The sequence below is a fragment of the Caretta caretta genome, chromosome 1, assembly GCF_965140235.1.
Source record: "Caretta caretta isolate rCarCar2 chromosome 1, rCarCar1.hap1, whole genome shotgun sequence".
NCBI classification, from domain to species: domain Eukaryota; kingdom Metazoa; phylum Chordata; order Testudines; family Cheloniidae; genus Caretta; species Caretta caretta.
The window spans coordinates 114,310,327-114,330,274 of record NC_134206.1 but is presented as its reverse complement, the minus strand read 5'-3'; the positions used below and the strand labels follow the sequence as shown (position 1 = coordinate 114,330,274).

The 19,948-nt window shown below is 46.0% G+C and overlaps 1 protein-coding gene and 1 long non-coding RNA gene across 2 annotated transcripts in view; one reads left to right on the top strand and one right to left on the bottom strand.

Annotated features, from left to right (window-relative positions):
• LOC142069940 (uncharacterized) overlaps nucleotides 1-19,948 on the top strand; it is a 33,368-nt gene that overhangs the window by 7,103 nt on the left and 6,317 nt on the right. Inside the window, exon 2 of the long non-coding RNA XR_012665904.1 lies at nucleotides 12,072-12,300. This is a non-coding gene — a long non-coding RNA (uncharacterized LOC142069940). The remainder of the gene's footprint in view (nucleotides 1-12,071; nucleotides 12,301-19,948) is intronic.
• Nucleotides 14,258-19,710, bottom strand: LOC142070987 (uncharacterized). The gene is made up of 2 exons (XM_075125089.1): nucleotides 18,617-19,710; nucleotides 14,258-15,877 (listed from the first exon to the last, which is right to left on the bottom strand). Exons 1-2 carry the CDS (start codon nucleotides 19,127-19,129, stop codon nucleotides 14,258-14,260), a joined length of 2,133 nt encoding a protein of 710 aa, XP_074981190.1. The 5' UTR covers nucleotides 19,130-19,710.

Sequence of the window (19,948 nt, the reverse complement as noted above, 5' to 3'; positions counted from 1 at the left end):
CCAGTTTCCACATACCATAAAGCAAGGACATGCTAGGAGCATACTTTGCTTCTACTCAGAGGAGTAGCAAAGTGTGCTCTAAAGCACCCAGCCCCAAAGAGGAGCACTGCCTTTCCTGGCTAGATAGAGTCCTCCCGAAAAGGTCACAATGGGCAGCATTTCTGTACCCCTCTTTTGCCTGTGTGCGCAGGGCTGAATTTATCCTTATAGGAAAACATAAGCTTACATAAGCTGGTTAAAGGGGAGACTACAACGTGTCACACTGAAAGGTGAACTGTCAGGCTGGAGGGAGGTTACCAGTGGAGTTCCTCAGGGATCAGTTTTGGGACCAATCTTATTTAATCTTTTCATTACTGACCTTGGCACAAAACATGGGAATGTGCTAATAAAGTTTGCGGATGACACAAAGCTGGGAGGTATTGCCAATACAGAGAAGGACTGGGGTATCAAACAGGAAGATCTGGATGACCTTGTAAACTGGAGTAATAGTAATAGGATGAAATTTAATAGTGAAAAGTGCAAGGTCATGCCTTTAGGGATTAATAACAAGATTTTTTGTTATAAACTGTGGACGCATCACTTGGAAGTAACGGAGGAGGAGGAGGACCTCAGAGTATTGGTTGATCACAGGATGACTATGAGCTGCCAATGTGATATGGCTGTGAAAAAAGCTAATGCGGTCTTGGGATACATCGGGCGAGGTATTTCCCGTAGAGATAAGGAGGTGTTATTACTGTTATATAAGGCACTGGTGAGACCTCATCTGGAATATTGTGTGCAGTTTCAGTCTCTCATGTTTAAGAAAGATTGTCAAGGTTCCTCCCCCACTCTGAACTCTAGGGTACAGATGTGGGGACCTGCATGAAAATCTCCTAAGCTTACTTTTACCAGCTTAGGTTAAAACTTCCCCAAGGTACAAATTAATTTTATCCTTTGTCCTTGGAATATCCACTGCCACCACCAAACTCTAACTGGGTTTACTGGGAAACACAGTTTGGACACGTCTTTCCCCCCAAAATCCTCCCAACTCTTGCACCCCACTTCCTGGGAAAGGTTTGGTAAAAATCCTCACCAATTTGCATAGGTGACCACAGACCCAAACCCTTGGATCTGAGAACAATGAAAAAGCATTCAGTTTTCTTACAAGAAGACTTTCAATAGAAATAGAAGTAAATAGAAGTAAAGGAATCACCCCTGTAAAATCAGGATGGTAGATACCTTACAGGGTAATTAGATTCAAAACATAGAGAATCCCTCTAGGCAAAACCTTAAGTTACAAAAAAGACACACAGACAGAAATAGTCATGCTATTCAGCACAGTTCTTTTCTCAGCCATTTAAAGAAATCATAATCTAACGCATACCTAGCTAGATTACTTACTAAAAGTTCTAAGACTCCATTCCTGTTCTATCCCCAGCAAAAGCAGCATTCCGACAGACACAGATCCTTTGTTTCTCTCCCTCCTCCCAGCTTTTGAAAGTATCTTGTCTCCTCATTGGTCATTTTGGTCAGGTGCCAGCGAGGTTACCTTTAGCTTCTTAACCCTTTACAGGTGAGAGGATTTTTCCTCTGGCCAGGAGGGATTTTAAAGGTGTTTACCCTTCCCTTTATATTTATGACAAAGATGAATTCAAACTGGAACAGGTACAGAGATGATCTGAGGAATGGAAAATCTGTCTTATGAAAGGAGACTCAAAAAGCTTGGCTTGTTAAGCCTAACCAAAAGAAAGCTGAGGAGATATGGTTGCTCTCTATAAATATATCAGAGGGATAAATATCACGGAGGGAGAAGAATTATTTAAGGTTATTACCAACGTGGACACAAGAACAAATGGATATAAACTGACCACCAGGAAGTTTAGACTTGAAATTAGATGAAGGTTTCTAACCATCAGAGGAGTGAAGTTCTGGAACAGCCTTCCAAGGGAAGCAGTGGGGGCAAAAGACATATCTGGCTTCAAGACTAAGCTTGATAAGTTTATGGAGGGGATGGTATGATGGGATAGCCTAATTCTGGCAATTAATTGATCTTCAACTATTAGCAGTAGATATGCCCAATGGCCTGTGATGGGATGTTAGATGGGATGGGATCTGAGTTACTACAGAGAATTCTTTCCTGGGTGTCTGGCTGGTTAGTCTTGTTCACATGCTCAGGGTTTAGCTGATCGCCATATATGGGGTCAGGAAGGAATTTGCCTCCAGGGCAGATTGGCAGAGGCCCTGGGGGTTTTTCGCCTTCCTCTGCAGCGTGGGGCACGGGTCACTTCCTGGAGGATTCTCTGCACCTCGAAGTCTTTAAACCACAATTTGAGAACTTCAATAGCTCAGACATAGGTTAGAGGTTTGTTACAGGAGTGGGTGGGTGAGATTCTGTGGCCTGGGTTGTGCAGGAGGTCAAACTAGACGATCATAAAGTGACCTTTTGACCTGAAAGTCTATGATTCTATGAAAATGTTCAGAGTTTCAAGTTTGTATTTAAAAAAACAACCAAAACTCTGAATGACAGTGCCAAGACAAACTTTCTCCAGTCACACACCTACCATACCATGAGAATCACGTCAGTAGGAAGCACTGATGAAAGGTTCTAGCAATAGGTCTCCATTCATACTCTAGCATCGTGAATGTCCTAAAGAATGAGGTGAAACTACATTGTCTAAAAAAATCCAACACAATTCAATGCAGCCGAAGCCCTTATCTAGAGCTGGCCACAGGCAGCTCCATTCACAAGAACACTTTGTCACAAGTTCCATTCCCCAAGCTCTCTCTCAAACCACACCCACCTGCAAAGCCACCACTAGAGGTTGGAGGAAGATGATTACAATAAGATAAATTGTTAATTTGAACATTAAATAGTTTTTTTTTTCAGCCAAAGACTCCAACGCTGAGCATTTAGTTAGAGTAATATAATTCTGAATCAGCTAAAGTACTTAGTCCTTATAATGAGTATAACACACTTTTTTCAAGACCCCTAATGATCAAAGAATACTACCTGTACAAAGCTCGGGTGCACAAAGTAGGCTATGAAGAGTAAATTATGGTGAAGCTAAACATGCAGGAAATGTGACTGACACTAATTTGCAAAAATGAAAAAATCCCGTTCTAACCAATGATCAGTATCAAATGTTTGTCCTTGAACTAGTGAAATTATATTAATTTAATGGACTAGAATCTCTAATACCCCTATATATATCTCCAGTTCATTACATTAAATACCTTTACTGAACCCATGAGCAGAATCATTGCCACAGGACACACACAATTGACTCTGAAAAGGAATATTTATTTGGCAAAGTCCACAGCGGATTTTAGTAGTCCCCATTTTTAAACATACTAAATAGGAACCTTAGTAGCAGTCAAATTAATCAGAGGGTCTTCGCTTACTATATTGATTTCCCTTTGCTGAGGCCAATATCCCTTATTTGGCAGTCTGTATGGGGGGTGGGGAGGGAAGGATTCTACTTCACCTGCTAACAGGCTTCCCATGTACCCATTCCTGATAACCACTAGAACTGAACTGAGTGGCTCAAACAAGTCATTCTCTGTATATCATGCAGTGGTAAAAATGGTTTACCCATTAGTTCAGGACTAATGGGTAACTCCAGCATTTCACAAATTTCACTGAGTTTAAGGCCAGAAGGGACCATTAGATCATCTAGTCCAGGGGTCCACCAAGACAACCTTTGTGAATCACATCCCACCTTATCCATTTTTTTACTTGTAACCTTTCCCCTCGCAAGAGTGAGAAGGACACTGACACCTAGCATCGCTAATGCGTTTGTTGTATTAGGTAGCCTTTTAAAAGCATGTACCTTGATATCCACAACTTTTCAGGGAAATGTTTCTCAATTTCAGCAATTGTTACCCTTTGTGCCTGTTCACAAAGCCATTCATTCACAGGGTCACAAATAAATAGTCAAGAGAGAGGGCCAAATTTGAGTGAGTGGTGTTGCAACGTTGCAGGCAGGACCACAATGCCACTCAAATGTGGCCTGGCCGCACCTCTGTCATGACTATACATTTATAGACTATAAATACTGTATTAGAAGGCTCACCACACACTCAAGAAAGCTGGGGGTATGTACCTCTCCTTGAGAATCTTTGATCTACTCTGAACTCCTGTACATCAAAGGCCATTAAATTTCACCCAGATACCCCTAAATTGAGCCCAATGACTTTAATTAGACTAAAGCATTTCAGTCCTCAGGAGACTAAACTGTAGCATGCCACAGGCAGAGAACAAGAGACACCACAGGGCCACCAATAATGGTGCCCCTGCAATGGCAGGGAATTGATTAGTGGACTAATCCCAACCCCAGATCTGGCAATCAGTTGGTCCCTCAGCAAGTGACCAAGACACAACAGTCAGGCATCTCAGAAAAAGGATTCTCTGCACTACCTCAGAGCACTGGTCCACCCCATCTGGTGTCCCATCTCTAACTGTGGCCAATCTCCAATGCATCAGAGGAAGGTGAACACCACCCCACACCTAATACACCAATTGTGCATTGGGGGAAAATGAGGGATTTCTTCCTAATCCCTGCAGGCAACCAGCTGAACCCCTGAAACATGAGACATCATTATAGTAATTTTTTAAATGCAAAGCTGCTAGCGTTATGAGCATGTTGAGATTAGTGTAGGTAATCCTGTTCTCCCCATGGCCCATGAAGGAAGGGCATGAACAGGGGGACCCAAGTGTTCTTTAGGCATATGTGCTTCCCAGCACCCCAGAAATGACTGTACATTTTCAGTGGTCAGAAGTCCAGTAACAAAAGCCAAAGTTATAACCTGAACCAACAGTATCTTTGCCAAACCTCACATTAAAATACTACAAGCAGATATGCACTGCCTCCAATGGGTTATCAGTGGAGGACATGAGACCTCCCCATTCAGAGAGATTCAACCGGCCAGTACAGTTTTGTCCTTTATCATGCGGTAATGTGAAGCACTCCAGTGACTGCAGAACTGACTCCTGTCTATTCATTTGCTCTTGGGTTTGTTCAGCCACTACACCTTTGTGGCTGACCTACCAGCTGGACAAAGAATGCACATGGCAAGCAAGTTTGGAAGATGTTGGCCGAAATGTTAGCTACTAGACCAGAGGATAATCTAATAGAATTTGTAAAGAAAGAGATCAAGTTGATTTCATTAAAAAGATATGCTGCCACTAATATTAGAATGATACTTTTAGCACAGGTTCTTTTTCTGCTTTTGGCATGAGGAAACTAAAACTTCAGCATGAAAAACATGATAGTCAGCAACTTCTTTTTCTGACAAGGAATGGACCTATCCTTCCAAATATTTGACAAGTATTTACAAATAAACACCCTATAGACAGTGTTCCAAATGAGCAGAATATCCATTAATAATTTGCACTACCAAGATTCAAATTAAATATAGCCATCTTGTTAGTGGCTGTGTTATTTTGAGAGTATGTAGCTATCAGGAGAAGATGTAGTAAGGTTTTAGTTTTAGCCTTTTTCACTGTACTCTGGATCCCATTTAGTACTTAACTTTACGTAATCTTGAAATAAATTCCCAAACCCACCACATTCACACCAGAATGGTGCTACAGATCAAAGATTTGCACCAACTTGCCATGACTGAGAGTCCAGACTGGAATGGAATGGCAACCATCCATCTCAAAAGTGCCAAAGCAGTTCAGATACTGTGTGTTGTGCTGCAGCATCACGAGTGGCTAAAAAGTCCAAATCTCAAGAAACAGCCCTTGCCACGGATAGTGCAGGCATAAAGCTCAGGGCCAGAAGATGAAGCCAGCGCACTACGAGCAATTGAGGCCTGCTGCAATTTTCTCTGTTTCAACCACCTCTCTTCAGCCTACTGACTTCCTGGTACAGCACAGCCTTCCAGTATAACCTGTTGCTAGCTGTATCTTCCCATCTTAGAGTTTAGAATTTGAAAGTTTTCCAGTCCTTCTTACAAACGCCCTTGAATGTGGGCCTAGGCCAGTTTAGGGGCCTTGGAGCATTCACAAGTTCTTCATACAGAATATCCTTTGGAATGCATCCATCTGGTGAAGATGACCAAGCCAACGGATCACTATGTTTGAGAATAGTGATTACACTTCAAGTTTATCAAGTTCTTTGTTGTCAGGGACTTTGGTTTCACACTTGATATTTAGAACACAGCAAAGACAGGAAGTGTGGAAGATGTTTAACCCTCTGCCATGTCTGCTGTAGGTGGCACAGGGCTTGCCACCATAGAGCAGCATGTTCAAAATAAACGTTTGGTAGACCCATATCTTGTTGTTTGTTCAGTTATCGGCTTCCTGATATCCTACATTCACCAGGTCAATTGGCCGAATGTGGTGGCTGCCTTTCCTGTGTAAAAATCAAGTTCATCATCTAGTGATAACTTATCAATACCGTTGATCCTAAATAACAGAACTTGTGCACAATTTCTAGAGTAGTGCTAGCTATTAAACATCTGGTGTAGTCAACACACCTTGTGCCATCATCGTTTTCTTCTTTAGACTGATGGTTAGTCCAAATTCATCACAAACTAGCGCAAAGCACAGCAAAGTTGCTGGAGTTCCTCTTCACTGTGTGCAACAAGCACTGTGCCGTCAGCAAAAAATTCTCGGCTCAGCAGTTGTTGGAGATTGCTTTTTGCTTTTAGACGTGCAATTCTGAAGAATTTTCCCTCTGATTCTGTATGGAGATGTACACCCTTGGTGCTAGATGAGAAAGCATGATGAAGCAGCAGAGAGATTAACAGGCCAAAGAGTGTTGGTGCCAAAACACATAGCTGTTTGACACCACTGCATATTTCAAAGCTAGCAGATTGAATACCTTTATACTGGACTGTAGTCTTCATGGCATCATGCAAGGATCATATCAGACTGAGGAGGATTGTGAGGGCAACCAATTCTCTTTAGCAATTGAAAAAGGCCCTTTCTGCTGACCAGGTCATAAGCCTTTGTAAGATCTATGAAACCCATGTAGGCAGGTTTTCTTTTTTCTTGACATTTTTCTTGCAATTGCTTTAATGTGAAGACCATGTCAATTATTGATCTACCAGTGTGGAAGCCTCACTGACTGTCTGGATATGCATGTTCAGCAAGAACTTGCAGTCTTTAAGAATGACTTGTGTACAAATGCCTTGCAGGCAATGCTAAGGACAGAAACTCCTCTGTAGTTGTTGGAATCACTCTGATCTCCTTTGTTTTTATAGTTATGATGCTGGCAACTTTCATGTCTTGTGGTACCCCTCCCTCCCTCCAGCAGGCCAACAAGACATTGTGCAGATGTTTAAGCACAACTATCCTCCTTGTTTCCGTACCTTAGCTGGATTCCATCTTTTCCTGTGGACTTTTCCTGGTGATTGGGAGGTGATTGCCTTTTCAAGCTCATTTATAGATGGTTCAGTATCAAGCTCTTCCATAGTCTGGAGTCTGGTCAGCATTTAGCACTACTTCAGAAACAGTGGTTTTATGGAATAGAATTTGTGATCGTGTTCCACCCAACATTGCATCTGTTTGCCTCTGTCAATGGTGATGTCTCCACTAAGACATCTTGGCTGAAGGACCTGTTGCTTTCTTGATTCCTTCATACATACCTCTTAGCTTGCCATTCTCAAAGGATGTCTGAATCTTCTTGCTACTCAGGTCAAGGCAGTGTGATTGAGCACATCGCCTTGTTGTTGTAATGTGCTCTTGGTCAGTCTAAAGTTGCTGATAGAACAAGTCCTTCTCTTCAATGACGCAGGAAAGTGTTGGGGCATATGTACTGATGTTTTTGGCAAAGCCACCTGTGGTAGACATTCTTATTGATCTTATACTTTCTGATGTTGCACCATGTCATTCGACCCTGGGTGCTAATGGGTTTCTTTTTACTGCAAAACCCACTGCAGGTTTGCAGAGGTTTGCTTTTCCCAGGATAGAAAAGGGTGTAATGCAGTGGTTCCCAAATTTGTTCTGCCACTTGTGCAGGGAAAGCCTCTGGCGGGCCGGGCCGGTTTGTTTACCTGCTGCGTCCGCAGGTTCAGCCGATCGCGGCTCCCAGTGGCCGTGGTTCACTGCTCCAGGCCAATGGGGGCTGCTGGAGGCGGAGCGGGCCGAGGGACGTACTGGCCACCGCTTCCAGCAGCCCCTATTGGCCTGGAGCAGCGAACGGCGGCCACTGGGAGCTGCGATCAGCCAAACTTGCGGACGCGGCAGGTAAACAAACCGGCCCGGCCCGGCAGGGGCTTTCCCCGCACAAGCGGCGGAACAAGTTTGGAAACCACTGGTGTAATGCATCTCGTGTAGAGAGCCTGTGTCAGCTGGTCAGGTTTCAGAGACAGTAGCTGTGTCAGTGTCAAGCTTCTCCAGTTCTTTGTCAATGATGGTGGACATCCTAGGGCCACTGACCTCATCTCCAGATCATCTGATATACCAACGTACATCGTCTTCACATTCCAACAAGCGAGTTTGAAGAAGGCGACCATTGTACCTGAAACTCTGGCGCATACCCTAAGTAGAAAAAAACATGGAGGCAGAGGCTTCCCTTAAGACTAAAGCCTGCCCTTCCCCTTAGTGGTACTGACCAGGCCCAAAGGCTTGAAGACCAAAATGTTTGGAAGCCAGTATACCTGCAGAAGATGCCAGAGAACAGAGCTGAGTTGCTATTTTCTCCACAGCAGATTTGGTCCAGGGTTTTCTCCCCTAGCCTTTGTTCAGCCAAGCACTAGCTGGAAGGCGGCAGCAGCAGCAGCAGATGGTTACTCCTTTGTGGATAGTGTTTTTCATTCCAACGGGTGTCTGGCATACCCTTCGCTGCTCAGAGAAGGGTGGGGTTCTGGTTTAGTCACTGAGCACCTGACCTGTGGCAGGTTGTACTAGGTTATGTGTTACTAGTAGCAGGCCTAACATGACTATGAAGACTATAAATACAAGTTATAATAGTCTGAATATTCTACCAACAAATCTTCATCCCTTTTTGGTATAGCTTCTGTTCCCCTTAGGTATTTGTGGGCAAGCACCCTAAAAAGATTCTGGCTGTGATCCTACATGAAAAATAAAGATATCCAAGATATTCCTCCCTCTAAGTCAAAACTATCTTTTTTTAATTTGTGCTCTCTACACTATCCCATTTCATGTTAGCAGTTTGTTTCCATGGCTAATCTGGTACCGAAGGCACCAAGTCATGTTTAGTAACTAGCAAGGTAATTGCCCCTCTATTTTGCCCTGGCCTAGGGGAGTGCCAGGTTCTCTGTAACATCTACAATACCTTCGAGCACCAAACAGAATCTTGACCTCTGGAAGCCACGCTGGGCTGGAGTCACATAAGGACTTAGGCACCAAACTGCCACTTTTGGCACCTAAATTCCAGAATTAGACCCCACTGGGATTCTAAGTCCCCACTCAGCTGTCGCCAAAGCCTGTAGGCACTAAAATCACTCAGTGCCTAAATTTGTGCAATGAAATTCCCTCTGTGCCTGAGTTTCCACTTCTGAGCATGGGCACTGCAGCCCCAGGCCAGGCATCCAGGCACCTAAGCTTCAGAGCAATGCATGAACCCAGGGGAAGACGGGCGTTCCTTCCTTTGCGTAGGTGAGCTCATGCAAAATGCCAGCAGCAGGGGGAGAGGAGAAGGACTTCCCTCATAATTTTTTAGCTGGGTGGTGGTTGTGGAAAATGGCAATGAGATCCCTCATAACTCTTAGTTACTGATTCAAGCACTCACCTGGGATGTAGAAGACCCCAGGTTCAAGTTCCCACCCAGGTGGAGAGGGGACTTGAGAGAAGATATGAACTGGGCTCTGCCACCTCTCAGGTGAGTGCCCTAATCAGTGGACAGTGAGATATTCTGAGATGGGCTCCCTCAGTCTCTCCTGTCAAAGCTGTTCCATTGTGTATAAATAATTTTAGAAAGGTAATTGGGTCTCCCATGTGAATGCGCTAGCCACCAGTTTACAGAGTCATTCCCATGCATGTCTTCCTTCTGGCACAATGACTCTGTCACCTGGTAGGTATAGCATTCTCCTGGGAGGTGGAAGACCCAGGATTCACTCCCCCTGCTCTAATGACTTTTTTTTTAATTAGTTATCCAAAATAGAACAGCTTTAACAGGAGAAACTGAGGGAGCCCCGTATCAGAATATCTGATAGCCCACTCACCTGAGCAGTAGCAATTCCTAATACAAATTCCTTCTTACCCTCAGGCAGAGGGACTTGATCCAAGGGTCTTACACATCCCAAGTGAGTAAAACAAACTTGTTTCTCTTCACAATTGGCTGCACAAAAAGTAGGACTGAGTGGACTTGTAGGCTCTAAAGTTTGACATAGTTTTGATTTTGAATGCAGGTTTCTTTGTGCATAATTCTACAATCAACTTTCATAATAAAGATATTGCACTACAGTACTTGTATTAAGTGAATTGAAAAATATTTTTATTTTACAGTGCAAATATTTATAATAAATAAATATGAAGTGAGCACTGCACACTTTGTATTCTGCATTTAAATTGAAATCAATATATTTGAAAATGTGGAAAACATCCAAAAATATTTTAAATAAATGGTATTCTATTATTGTATAACAGCAGGGTTAATTGCGCGGTTAATCGCAATTAATTTTTTTTAATCGCTTGACAGCCCTAACTTAAATCCTTCAACACCCTCTTTAAAACTCTCCTTTGCCATGAGGCTACAAAAACTTGACAATGGTTAGGTTCCTGGTGTGCTGAGACCACTGCCTATCGTGCTGACCAATACTGTCTCACTGTTTCTTTGTACTTGCCCACCTGTTTGTATCCACCTGTTGTCTCTTGTCTCATACTGAGGCCATACCTATACTTAAGGCCATAAAAAACACGTCATGGATTGTGAAATCTGGTATTTTGTGTGCTTTTACCCTATACTATACAGATTTCATGGTGCAGACCAGTGTTTCTCAAACTGGGGATCCTGACCCAAAAGGGAATTGCAGGGGGGTTGCAAGGTTATTTTAGGGGGATCGGGGTATTGCCACCCTGACTTCTGCACTGCCTTCAGAGCTGGGTGGCTGGAGAGTTGTAGCTGTTGGCCAGGCACCCAGCTCTGAAGGTAGCGCCCCACCAGCAGCAGGGCAGAAGTAAGGGTGGCAATGCCATACCATACCATGACACCCTTACTTCTGCGCTGCTGCCTTCAGAGCTGGGCGGCCGAAGAGTGACAGCTGCTGACTGAGGGGCACTTCACCAATATTAATATGGGCTAGTCATGACAGTTTCATCATTAGGAACACAGAACTGTTCAGAAAGCTGCAAGCAGGAACATTCATTCCTGATCTACAGATTACCATTGGTGGTACTGAAAAGCCAATAGTGATTCTGGGGGACCCGGCCTACTGCTTGCTCCCCTGCCTCGTGAAGCTGTACATCGGCCATCTTGACAGCACCAAGGAAAGCTTCAGCTACTGGCTCAGCAGGTGCCGAATGACAGTCAAATTGCTTTTGGTAGATTGAAGGGATGCTCAGGTGGGTTACTCACGAGACTGAATCTCGGTGACAAAAATATCCCAAGGATTACAGCTGCCTGTTGTGTCCTACATAATATCTGTGAGGCAAAGGGGGGAAAGCTGCCCCAGTGTGGATGTGGAGCAGCTCTCTGCCGACTTGGAACAGAAAAAGGCAAGGCCTAGTACAAGAGCTCAAAATGGAGTTGTGACTACACACGGAGCAACCATGATTCCCGCAGGTCACTATATGTGTGAACCTGTGGTTTCCCTTGTATCCCCTGGCCTGGAGAGGTAGGAGTAAGGATGCAGCCCGTGATGCCACATGTTTTGTTGGGAGGTATGATCATGGAGTTCTTCAAGGACTAAAAGGGTGAGAAGTCTGGGATTTTTTTTATCTTTAGGTGAACCAGGATCTGTAGCATATTGATTTGCTGCCTGAGAAAACCCATTATGTCCTGGTGCATCTCCTTCTCCTTTTCCTGCTGGGACTTTCTCCTGTCTACTCTTTCCTTCTCCATGCTTTCTGCTGTATTGAACATCCAGGCTCTCTGCTCACAGTCTGAGGCAGCACTGGCTTGCAAGATCTTGCCGAGCATGTCCTCCCTAGTCCACTTTCTTCTCCTTCTCATCATCAGGTTCAGACGCTCCGGGCTGTGGAGGAGGCACCCCTCAAAGCCGCAACGGCAGCTGCTGTTGATAGAAACTGACAGCTGTATCGTTGGATTTACGGACCCAATGGAAAGGGAAAGATAAGTTTAAAAACTCCCTCCCTTTATTCCCATACACACTTTTAATAAGAAAATGTTATTGATACTTCAGCTTCTGTGCACCTTGGGACAGCACCACGCTCCAGCCGCAGGCATGGTGAGTATGACCCCACGGGCGAGAAGAATTTTCAGATGCATGAACAAACTAATTTTTTTAGTTCCTATTGCATGGGTACGAGTATTGGGCAATGGCGCAGCGTACTAGTGTTGTTTTGCACCGGGGGCCACGATTTTAGCTGACTTCTCACGCCTGAGAGTAGTAAAGGCACAGAAAGCACAGCTACTACTGCCCTACCTGGGCCCATAGGCCACCAGCCTGTTTTCTGCAACGATCCCAGCCGAACTCATTGTGGAGTGGAGGGGGAAAGTGTCCTGCTGCAGAGGAAGAAATAAGGCTGCGACCCCTAGAAAACTTTGGGGAGGGGATTACTGTATCTCTCCATGAAAGTTTCATCAAGGTATCTCAGGAGGATACAAAAAACACCCCAAATGGCTCCATGTGCCCCCTCTCCCTGCCTGAGCCAACTGGCGAATGAAAAGCAGATGCCAACACTATCTCTGTTTGTTGGACTGCAACCTCTTCTCGTACGAGTAAAACAATGAAAAGTTGATACCTGTGTCTTAACTTGGAGCTGGGTGAGGCCCCATCTTTAAATTTAACATTGTAAGGAAACATACATCCAAGGTCCATTTCCCTTCACTGGGTTCAGCTGTGCTCACCTGGAGGGACTGGCTAGATTGTGGTGGAGTCTTGAACACATCCCGGCTCACAGAATGGCTGCTCCCTCCACCATGGCTCCCTCCTTCTCCTCCTCACTAGTTACAGCAGGGGCCTCTGTCTCGATCTCCTCCGAGGTATTCCTGGTGGTCTGGGGCTGCTGATGGGGGTCTCCACCAAGTACAGCATTTAGTTCATTGTAAAAGCAGCAGGTCTGAGGCTCAGCACCAGATCTATTGTTGGCCTGCCTGGCCTTGTGGTATGCTTAGCGAAGTTCCTTCTCCTTAATGCTGCACGGCTGGTGATCCTTTTCATAACCCATTGCTTGCATCCCCCCCATGTTCATAAATGTCCACGTTTCTACAGCTGGTCCATAGCGGTGCTCATGCAGCCTCTTCTTCCTATAGGCCCAGGATGTCCAATGCTTCCTGTTCACCCCAGGCAGGAGCGCATCTAGTGCGTGGGGCCGGCCTGGTAGGTGGGGCAGTTGCACACAACAAGGGTGAGTTGTTAGGTGCGCTCACCAAGGGGGGCAACCAGGAAAAGGCATTTCAAAACCATGTAAGGCGTTTAAAGGGGATGGGGGGAGAATGGCTTCGGCTGGTCTCCATGACTCTTGGGCAATGGAGTTTACAACTGTGACCAGAGCAGTCACTGTTGCATTGCAGGACAGCTGCTGGAGCACTGTTAGGGTCAACACAAGTCATGCGGTGTCGATACTCGCACTGCCTCAACATCAGTAGGTGGACTTTGGCTCCACGCCAATTGGGGAGGTGGTTTTATTATAGCAAGGTGCTTACATCAACCAGGTACAAATTTGAGTGTAGACACATGCACAGGTCAGTTGACACAAGGCAACTTATTTCAACTTAACTTTGTAGTGCAGAGCAGGTGGTAGATCGTACGCTTTTTGGGGGTAGGGGCTGTTTTTTGTTCTGTGTTTGTACAGCGCATAGGAGTTCTGGTCTATGACTGGGGCTCCTGGATGCTAAGATTGTGGCAGTTCAATGATGAGACAGAACACAGCTTTATGCAAGAAAGCAGGCTGGTCAGCTGAGATGGGCGTTCTGCCCCCCGCCTTCCACCTTCTCCTTTTATTATATTTCTCCCCCCTAAGCATTACACACTGCTACAGCAAAAGGATACACAAAAGAATGTATGACGTTGATTAATATACTTAGTTGCATCTTTTAGCTACTACAATCCTGGTTCTCAGGCCTTGAGCCCAGGCTAAGAAAGCCTCCCGCAGTTACTGTCCCAACAATCAAGTTTTCATGGTTCATATCTAGCCCTTGTCCTTGGATAGAGCAATGTGTGCATTGCTTCTACAAAACAGTCAAGGTGTGCCCTGCCTGCTTCCAGGTGGAATAGCTAAACATGAACCCTTCATCCCCCCGTTTTTTATATAATGATAATTGGCCATCTCATTGTAGCCATCAATTTGTTTTGTCATGCTATTTAACTCCCAGACAGACAAGGACATAACTTGGGGAGCTTTCCAGGGCAAAATTTCACAAAATCTTAACAAGGAAGGAATACATTGTACACAGCAGCAGCAAAAAATAAGCCCAATAATTACAAACACAAAATAACCAAAAAGCTGTCGCAGCCATTCTAGAGAGGGCAGCCAACCTGTAAGCCAATTCCAAAAGCCCTCAAACCCCAGATCTTGGCGTATGTGTGTTGTAAGATTGGCCAATTCAGCCAATCTAGTTTCTATGGAGCGACTATTATCAGTTAAATTAAAGCAACACATGTGCTGAAATGTGGAGCAGCCTAGATGGTGTTTTAGGAGCAGAAAATCAATGGCTGCTCTGTTATCCAAAATTGCATCTCTTAATTCGTGTTGTTCTGTGTTAAGTAAGGCAATAGCCTGGGATGTTGTATTAATTGCCTTTGCTGCAAAGCATGCCAGGTTATTTAAAGTTCTGGCTGAATATGTAGCAAGCGCGGGGACCCCAACAATAGAGGCCGCTAAAGCAGTATACTCAGCACGACTAAAAAGCTCAACATCTGCAATACAATCATTTGAAAGGGGTACACTTCTTTTACTACGATTTTGTCCAGCAAAAGGCAATATAAGGGTCATTCTACTAAGACAGCAAAGGGTGCCATCACTTAAATTTGCAGGAATATAATTAAAGGTACGTGAGCCGCAAGTAAAAAACCATCCTGATGGTAGGATGATATGGCCATAATTATAGGAAACATTAACAGCATGGGAACAATTTAAAAGGGGTTGAGAAATTTTTCGACAGCCCAAGGGCACCTTTGTACTAGTGCAGTTAACTATACGCGCACAAGTAACATTGTGAGCCCCGGCCGGGTACGGTGTGTGGAGGGATATAGCCGTGCGAGGCAGAGTATAGTTGGCTGGGCCCCAATTAGCCATGCTAGAGTACTGGGAGGAAAGATTCGCATAAGCAGAGAACAGTGTCTTATTCTCCATCTCCTCAGGGTGATGACATACTGGAATAAGGCATGTGCCTAACAAATCTCCGGCTGCTACAGAATTAGATAGACAAAAGTGGGTAACATTTGCTATTGAAGCCAATCTTTCCCATATGTTATATGTCATTCGGGCTCGTAGCGGGGGAAGCGCGTCCGAGCCAACCCCTACAGGAAATAGCAGGCACAAAAGGCACACAATCATCACAGAATTAGCAGTGATTTGGGCAAGAATCGCCACAAACAAAGTCTCAGGAGTCTCTGGCTGTTGATCTGCTGCCAGCCTACGTTGGGCCGCGGCAACCAATGCTTTTACTGCTCCCCATGTCACGGGCCGGTTTGGGACACTACGCCTCCTCCGTTTCCGTCCCGTCGTTGTCGACTCGGGGGGCAACGCGGTCTCCTCCAAGGTCAGCTGAAACTCTGGTATGGGATTCGACAGTCCCTGGTGCCATGCCATGTTGTTTAAGTGCCGGTCGCACACACCGAGCTGGAACCCACAACGGTCCTGCAGGGAGAGACACAGCAGCATATCCCCGACCCCAAGTGATTAGAGGTACTGGGCCCAGCCACTGTGGATCGGGCAGCTGACGATAAAAGACACGCGGTCTTTCCAGTACCTCAGATTTGTGAAAATGCCGATCCGCAGGGGTCTGCTGATCTGCATTCAATGTTAAATTATTTAAAGAAAACAAGAGGATATGCATTTGTTGTTGAATATCTCCTAAGGTTCGGAGACGCAGCTCCCCTTGTTTTAATTGTTTGTCCAGCAAGGTTTTGAGTGTGCGATTGGCACGTTCAACAATGGCTTGGCCCGTAGAATTATAAGGGATGCCGTGTTTAAGACGGACGTCCCAGCGGGCACAAAAGGTGGAGAGGGCTGCAGAGCAATAGGCTGGGGCATTATCTGTTTTAATTTGGCAGGGGCGACCCATAACAGAAAAGCAGGCCAGCAAATGGTGAATAACTTTGTTAGTGGCTTCCCCACGTTGTGGGGTTGCCCAAAGGAAGCCCGAATAAGTATCAACGGAAATATGTAAAAACGAATAGGGGCGGAATTGTGGCACATGAGTAACATCCATTTGCCACAGCTGATTTGCTGCGGTACCTCGGGGGTTAACGGCATAAGAAAAGGTAGGAGCAGCAGCAGCACAGTGGGGGCAGGAACGAACAATGGAACGTGCATGATCAGCAGGAATGTGAAACTGCCGGGCCAAAACAGAGGCAGACTGATGAAAAAAGGCATGGCTTTCAATGGGGTCAGAAAAAAGGGAATTTACCTGACCACGCAACGCGCGATCGGCGCGTGCATTGCCCTCAGTGAGTGGCCCAGGTAGAGGGGTATGACTGCGAATATGAGCAACAAAGTAAGGGAAATGACGAGTGGCAAGAAGATGCTGCAAAGACAAAAACAGGCGAAGGAGGTCTGCATCCACCTGAGGGGTAATGAGGGCAAGGGGTAAATGATCAAGTACCTGATAAACATAATGGGTATCCACAATTAAATTAAAGGGACAATCAGCAAAAAGTTGAAAGGCCAAAATAACAGCAGCCAATTCTGAACGCTGTGCAGAACGCTGAGGCAGGGTAAAACGAGAATGCCAACGAGGGGGGTCACCCAACTGATAAGTGACTACACCTCGGTGGGGAGAGCCATCAGTAAAAAGAGTGACAGCGGAAACAATGGGTTGAGAGCGGCTAAGACGATGAACAACTAGGGGTACCTTTTGGGTAATGACCAACCGAGGATCCTTTGGAGGATTGTAAGAAATCTCTCCCACATAATCACAAAGAGCAACCTGCCAGGCCAAGGAGGTGTGGCACAAAGAGTCAAATTCAGTACGGGACAAGGGGAGCACAATGGCAACTAAGTCAGTGCCAGTGAGTTGCACTGCACGGTGGCGGGCTTTACGAACAAGATCAGATAGGGCATCTAAATACGGATAAATATTTCGAGGAGGGGTGGATGAAAGGTATAGCCATTCTATAATAGAGACGGCTGTGTCTGTACGAGGTACAAACAGAGCCGCAGTTGGCGTATGAGGGGTGGCAAGAAGAACCAATCGTAAGGGACGGACCTCTGGGAGTCTGTCCACAAACTGCTGACTCAATGCTGCATTGATTTGTTGAATGCAGGCAGCATGTTTTTCAGCGATGGCAATAACTGCACCCGGTGCCCGGGCTCCACGGAGGAGCTCAAACAACGGCTGCAGCATGGAAGTGGGGAGACAAAAGTAGGGCCGAATCCAATTTAAATGACCCAAGATCTGTTGCAATTTAACAAGGGTTAGGGGTTGAGGTAGAATTAATTCCGGACGAACCGGAGCAGCATAGGTTTGTAAAACCTTATATCCGAGGTAGTGGTAGGGATAAGAGCGTTGGATTTTTTCTGGTGCCACTAACAGGCCATTTTGGCCGAGAATCTGAGATAAAGATTCAAGCTGTTGGGCCGTGACCCGGGGACCACTTAGCAAAATGTCATCCATGTAATGGTAGACCTTTAGCGAAGGGTACCGGGCACGAAAAGGGGCAAGGGCCCGATCCACAAAAAGCTGACACAAGGTTGGACTATTTTGCATTCCCTGGGGCAAGACCTTCCACTGATACCTTTGAGAGGGTTGCTGATTATTATATTGTGGCACCGTAAATGCAAATTTTTCACGATCTTGAGGGCATAGGGGGATGGTAAAAAAACAATCTTTTAAATCTAACACACAAAGTTGATCGGTTTGAGGAATTAAATTTGGATTTGGCAAGCCAAATTGCAAGGGGCCCATAGGTTGGATGCGTTTATTTATTTCCCTTAAGTCATGTAACAGCCGCCAAGCACCCGATTTTTTCTTAATAACGAACACCGGGGTGTTCCAGGGACTAGTGGAGCTTTCCAGTCGCTGTGCTTGCAAATGCTGCTGTACAAGCAACTGAAGTGCTTTTAGCTTTTCTAGAGGGAGGGGCCACTGGTCAATCCATACGGGCTCTAAGGATTGCCACACCAAGGGTAATGCGGAGGGCACGGTGGGTGAGGGAGGGTTTTGGGCCATCAGATGTTAATATCGAGGGTGGTGTCCAACTTTGTAAGTAAGTCACGGCCCCAAATATTAAGGTGGACAGGGAGCACAAAAGGGCGGATAGTAGCAAGGGTACGGCCTCCCGGTTTAGAGACCGTGACCCAAGACAAGCTTTGGCGCCCGGGTTTACTACCCCCGATCCCCCACAATTCTTTAGAAGGAACCGTAGGCCAACTAACCGGCCACTCCAGATCACGAATCACCGTAACGTCAGCTCCAGTGTCCACCAGCCCTGTAAAAGGAACATCATTTAAGAGAAGTGTTAACTGAGGTTTCGAGGGGCGGACTGACATTGTCAGAGCAACAAGTGGAGAAGACGCGCTGTGAGACGGCGAGTGAGACAACGTCGATCCAAAGCCGCCTCCGCCCCGAGTTCGATCCTCGGCAGCTGGCACCTGATAGGGGACTAAAATCAATTGTGCAATTGACCGTCCACGCGGGAGCGACTGTGGAAGATGAGTCCACACCTGAACCTTAACAATGCCAGTGTAATCAGCATCAATGACCCCTGGAATGACAAAAAAGCCCTGTTTTCCAGCATGTGAGCGAGGGAGAACAAGACCTACAAAGCCGGCAGGGAGAGGTCCCGTCACCTGTGTAGGTATGGCACAGACCTCCCCTGGCAGCCGAAAGTCAGTGTCCTCCTGCATGATCAAATCAAGCCCTGCACTTCCAGCAGTCGCCGCCCTCATAGAGTCTATGGATTTTAAGGCAGAGGAACGGTTGTCTGAGTGGGAAACACCCCCGTTTGGCCCTGGGTTCGGGGGGGACCCGTCGCGCGGTTTCCCGACCCGCTACGACACTGATTAGCCCAGTGATAACCTTTCCCACACTTGGGGCACTTCTTGGAGGGTCGGGCTGGTGCTTTAGATGAGCGGCACTCCCGCTGAAAATGACCCTCCTTACCACAGCGGTAACAACGCTTCCCCTCCTTCCCAGTTTTTCTGAGGGCGGCAGCCAGAACTCCAGCCTTGTGGGCATGTGTGCCAATGTTCTGGCACGCCCGCAGCATGTCTGAGAGCTCTAAAATACCAGAGGCTTGCGCTGCCTGGAGAGCACGGCGGCAATCCTCGTTTGCATTTTCAACTGCCAATTTTAACAAGAGCTCGTGAGCTGCCTCAGTGTTATCCACCTGCCGGAGGATAGCCTCATGCAATCTGTTGGTAAAATCCAAAAAGGACTCTGAGGCACCCTGACGGATACTGACAAAGCTTTTGGTAGGCTTGCCTGAATCCGGGATCTTCTTGAAAGCATGTTGGGCACAGGTGGAAATAATGGGGAAAATGGCCTGAGGGAGTTGAGACTGCATTTGAATAGTAGCAAACTGGCCCTCCCCTACCAATTGATCATAAATGATAGCCCCTGCGTGTATCTGAGCTTGGCGTTCTGCCATCTGCCGAAACTCACTAAGCCAAATAACATACTGACTAGGTGATAACATCATGCGCAGCAGCGTTTTCCAATCCTCAGGGACTAGGGAGTACCCAGTACCTATCCCTTCAACAAGACCA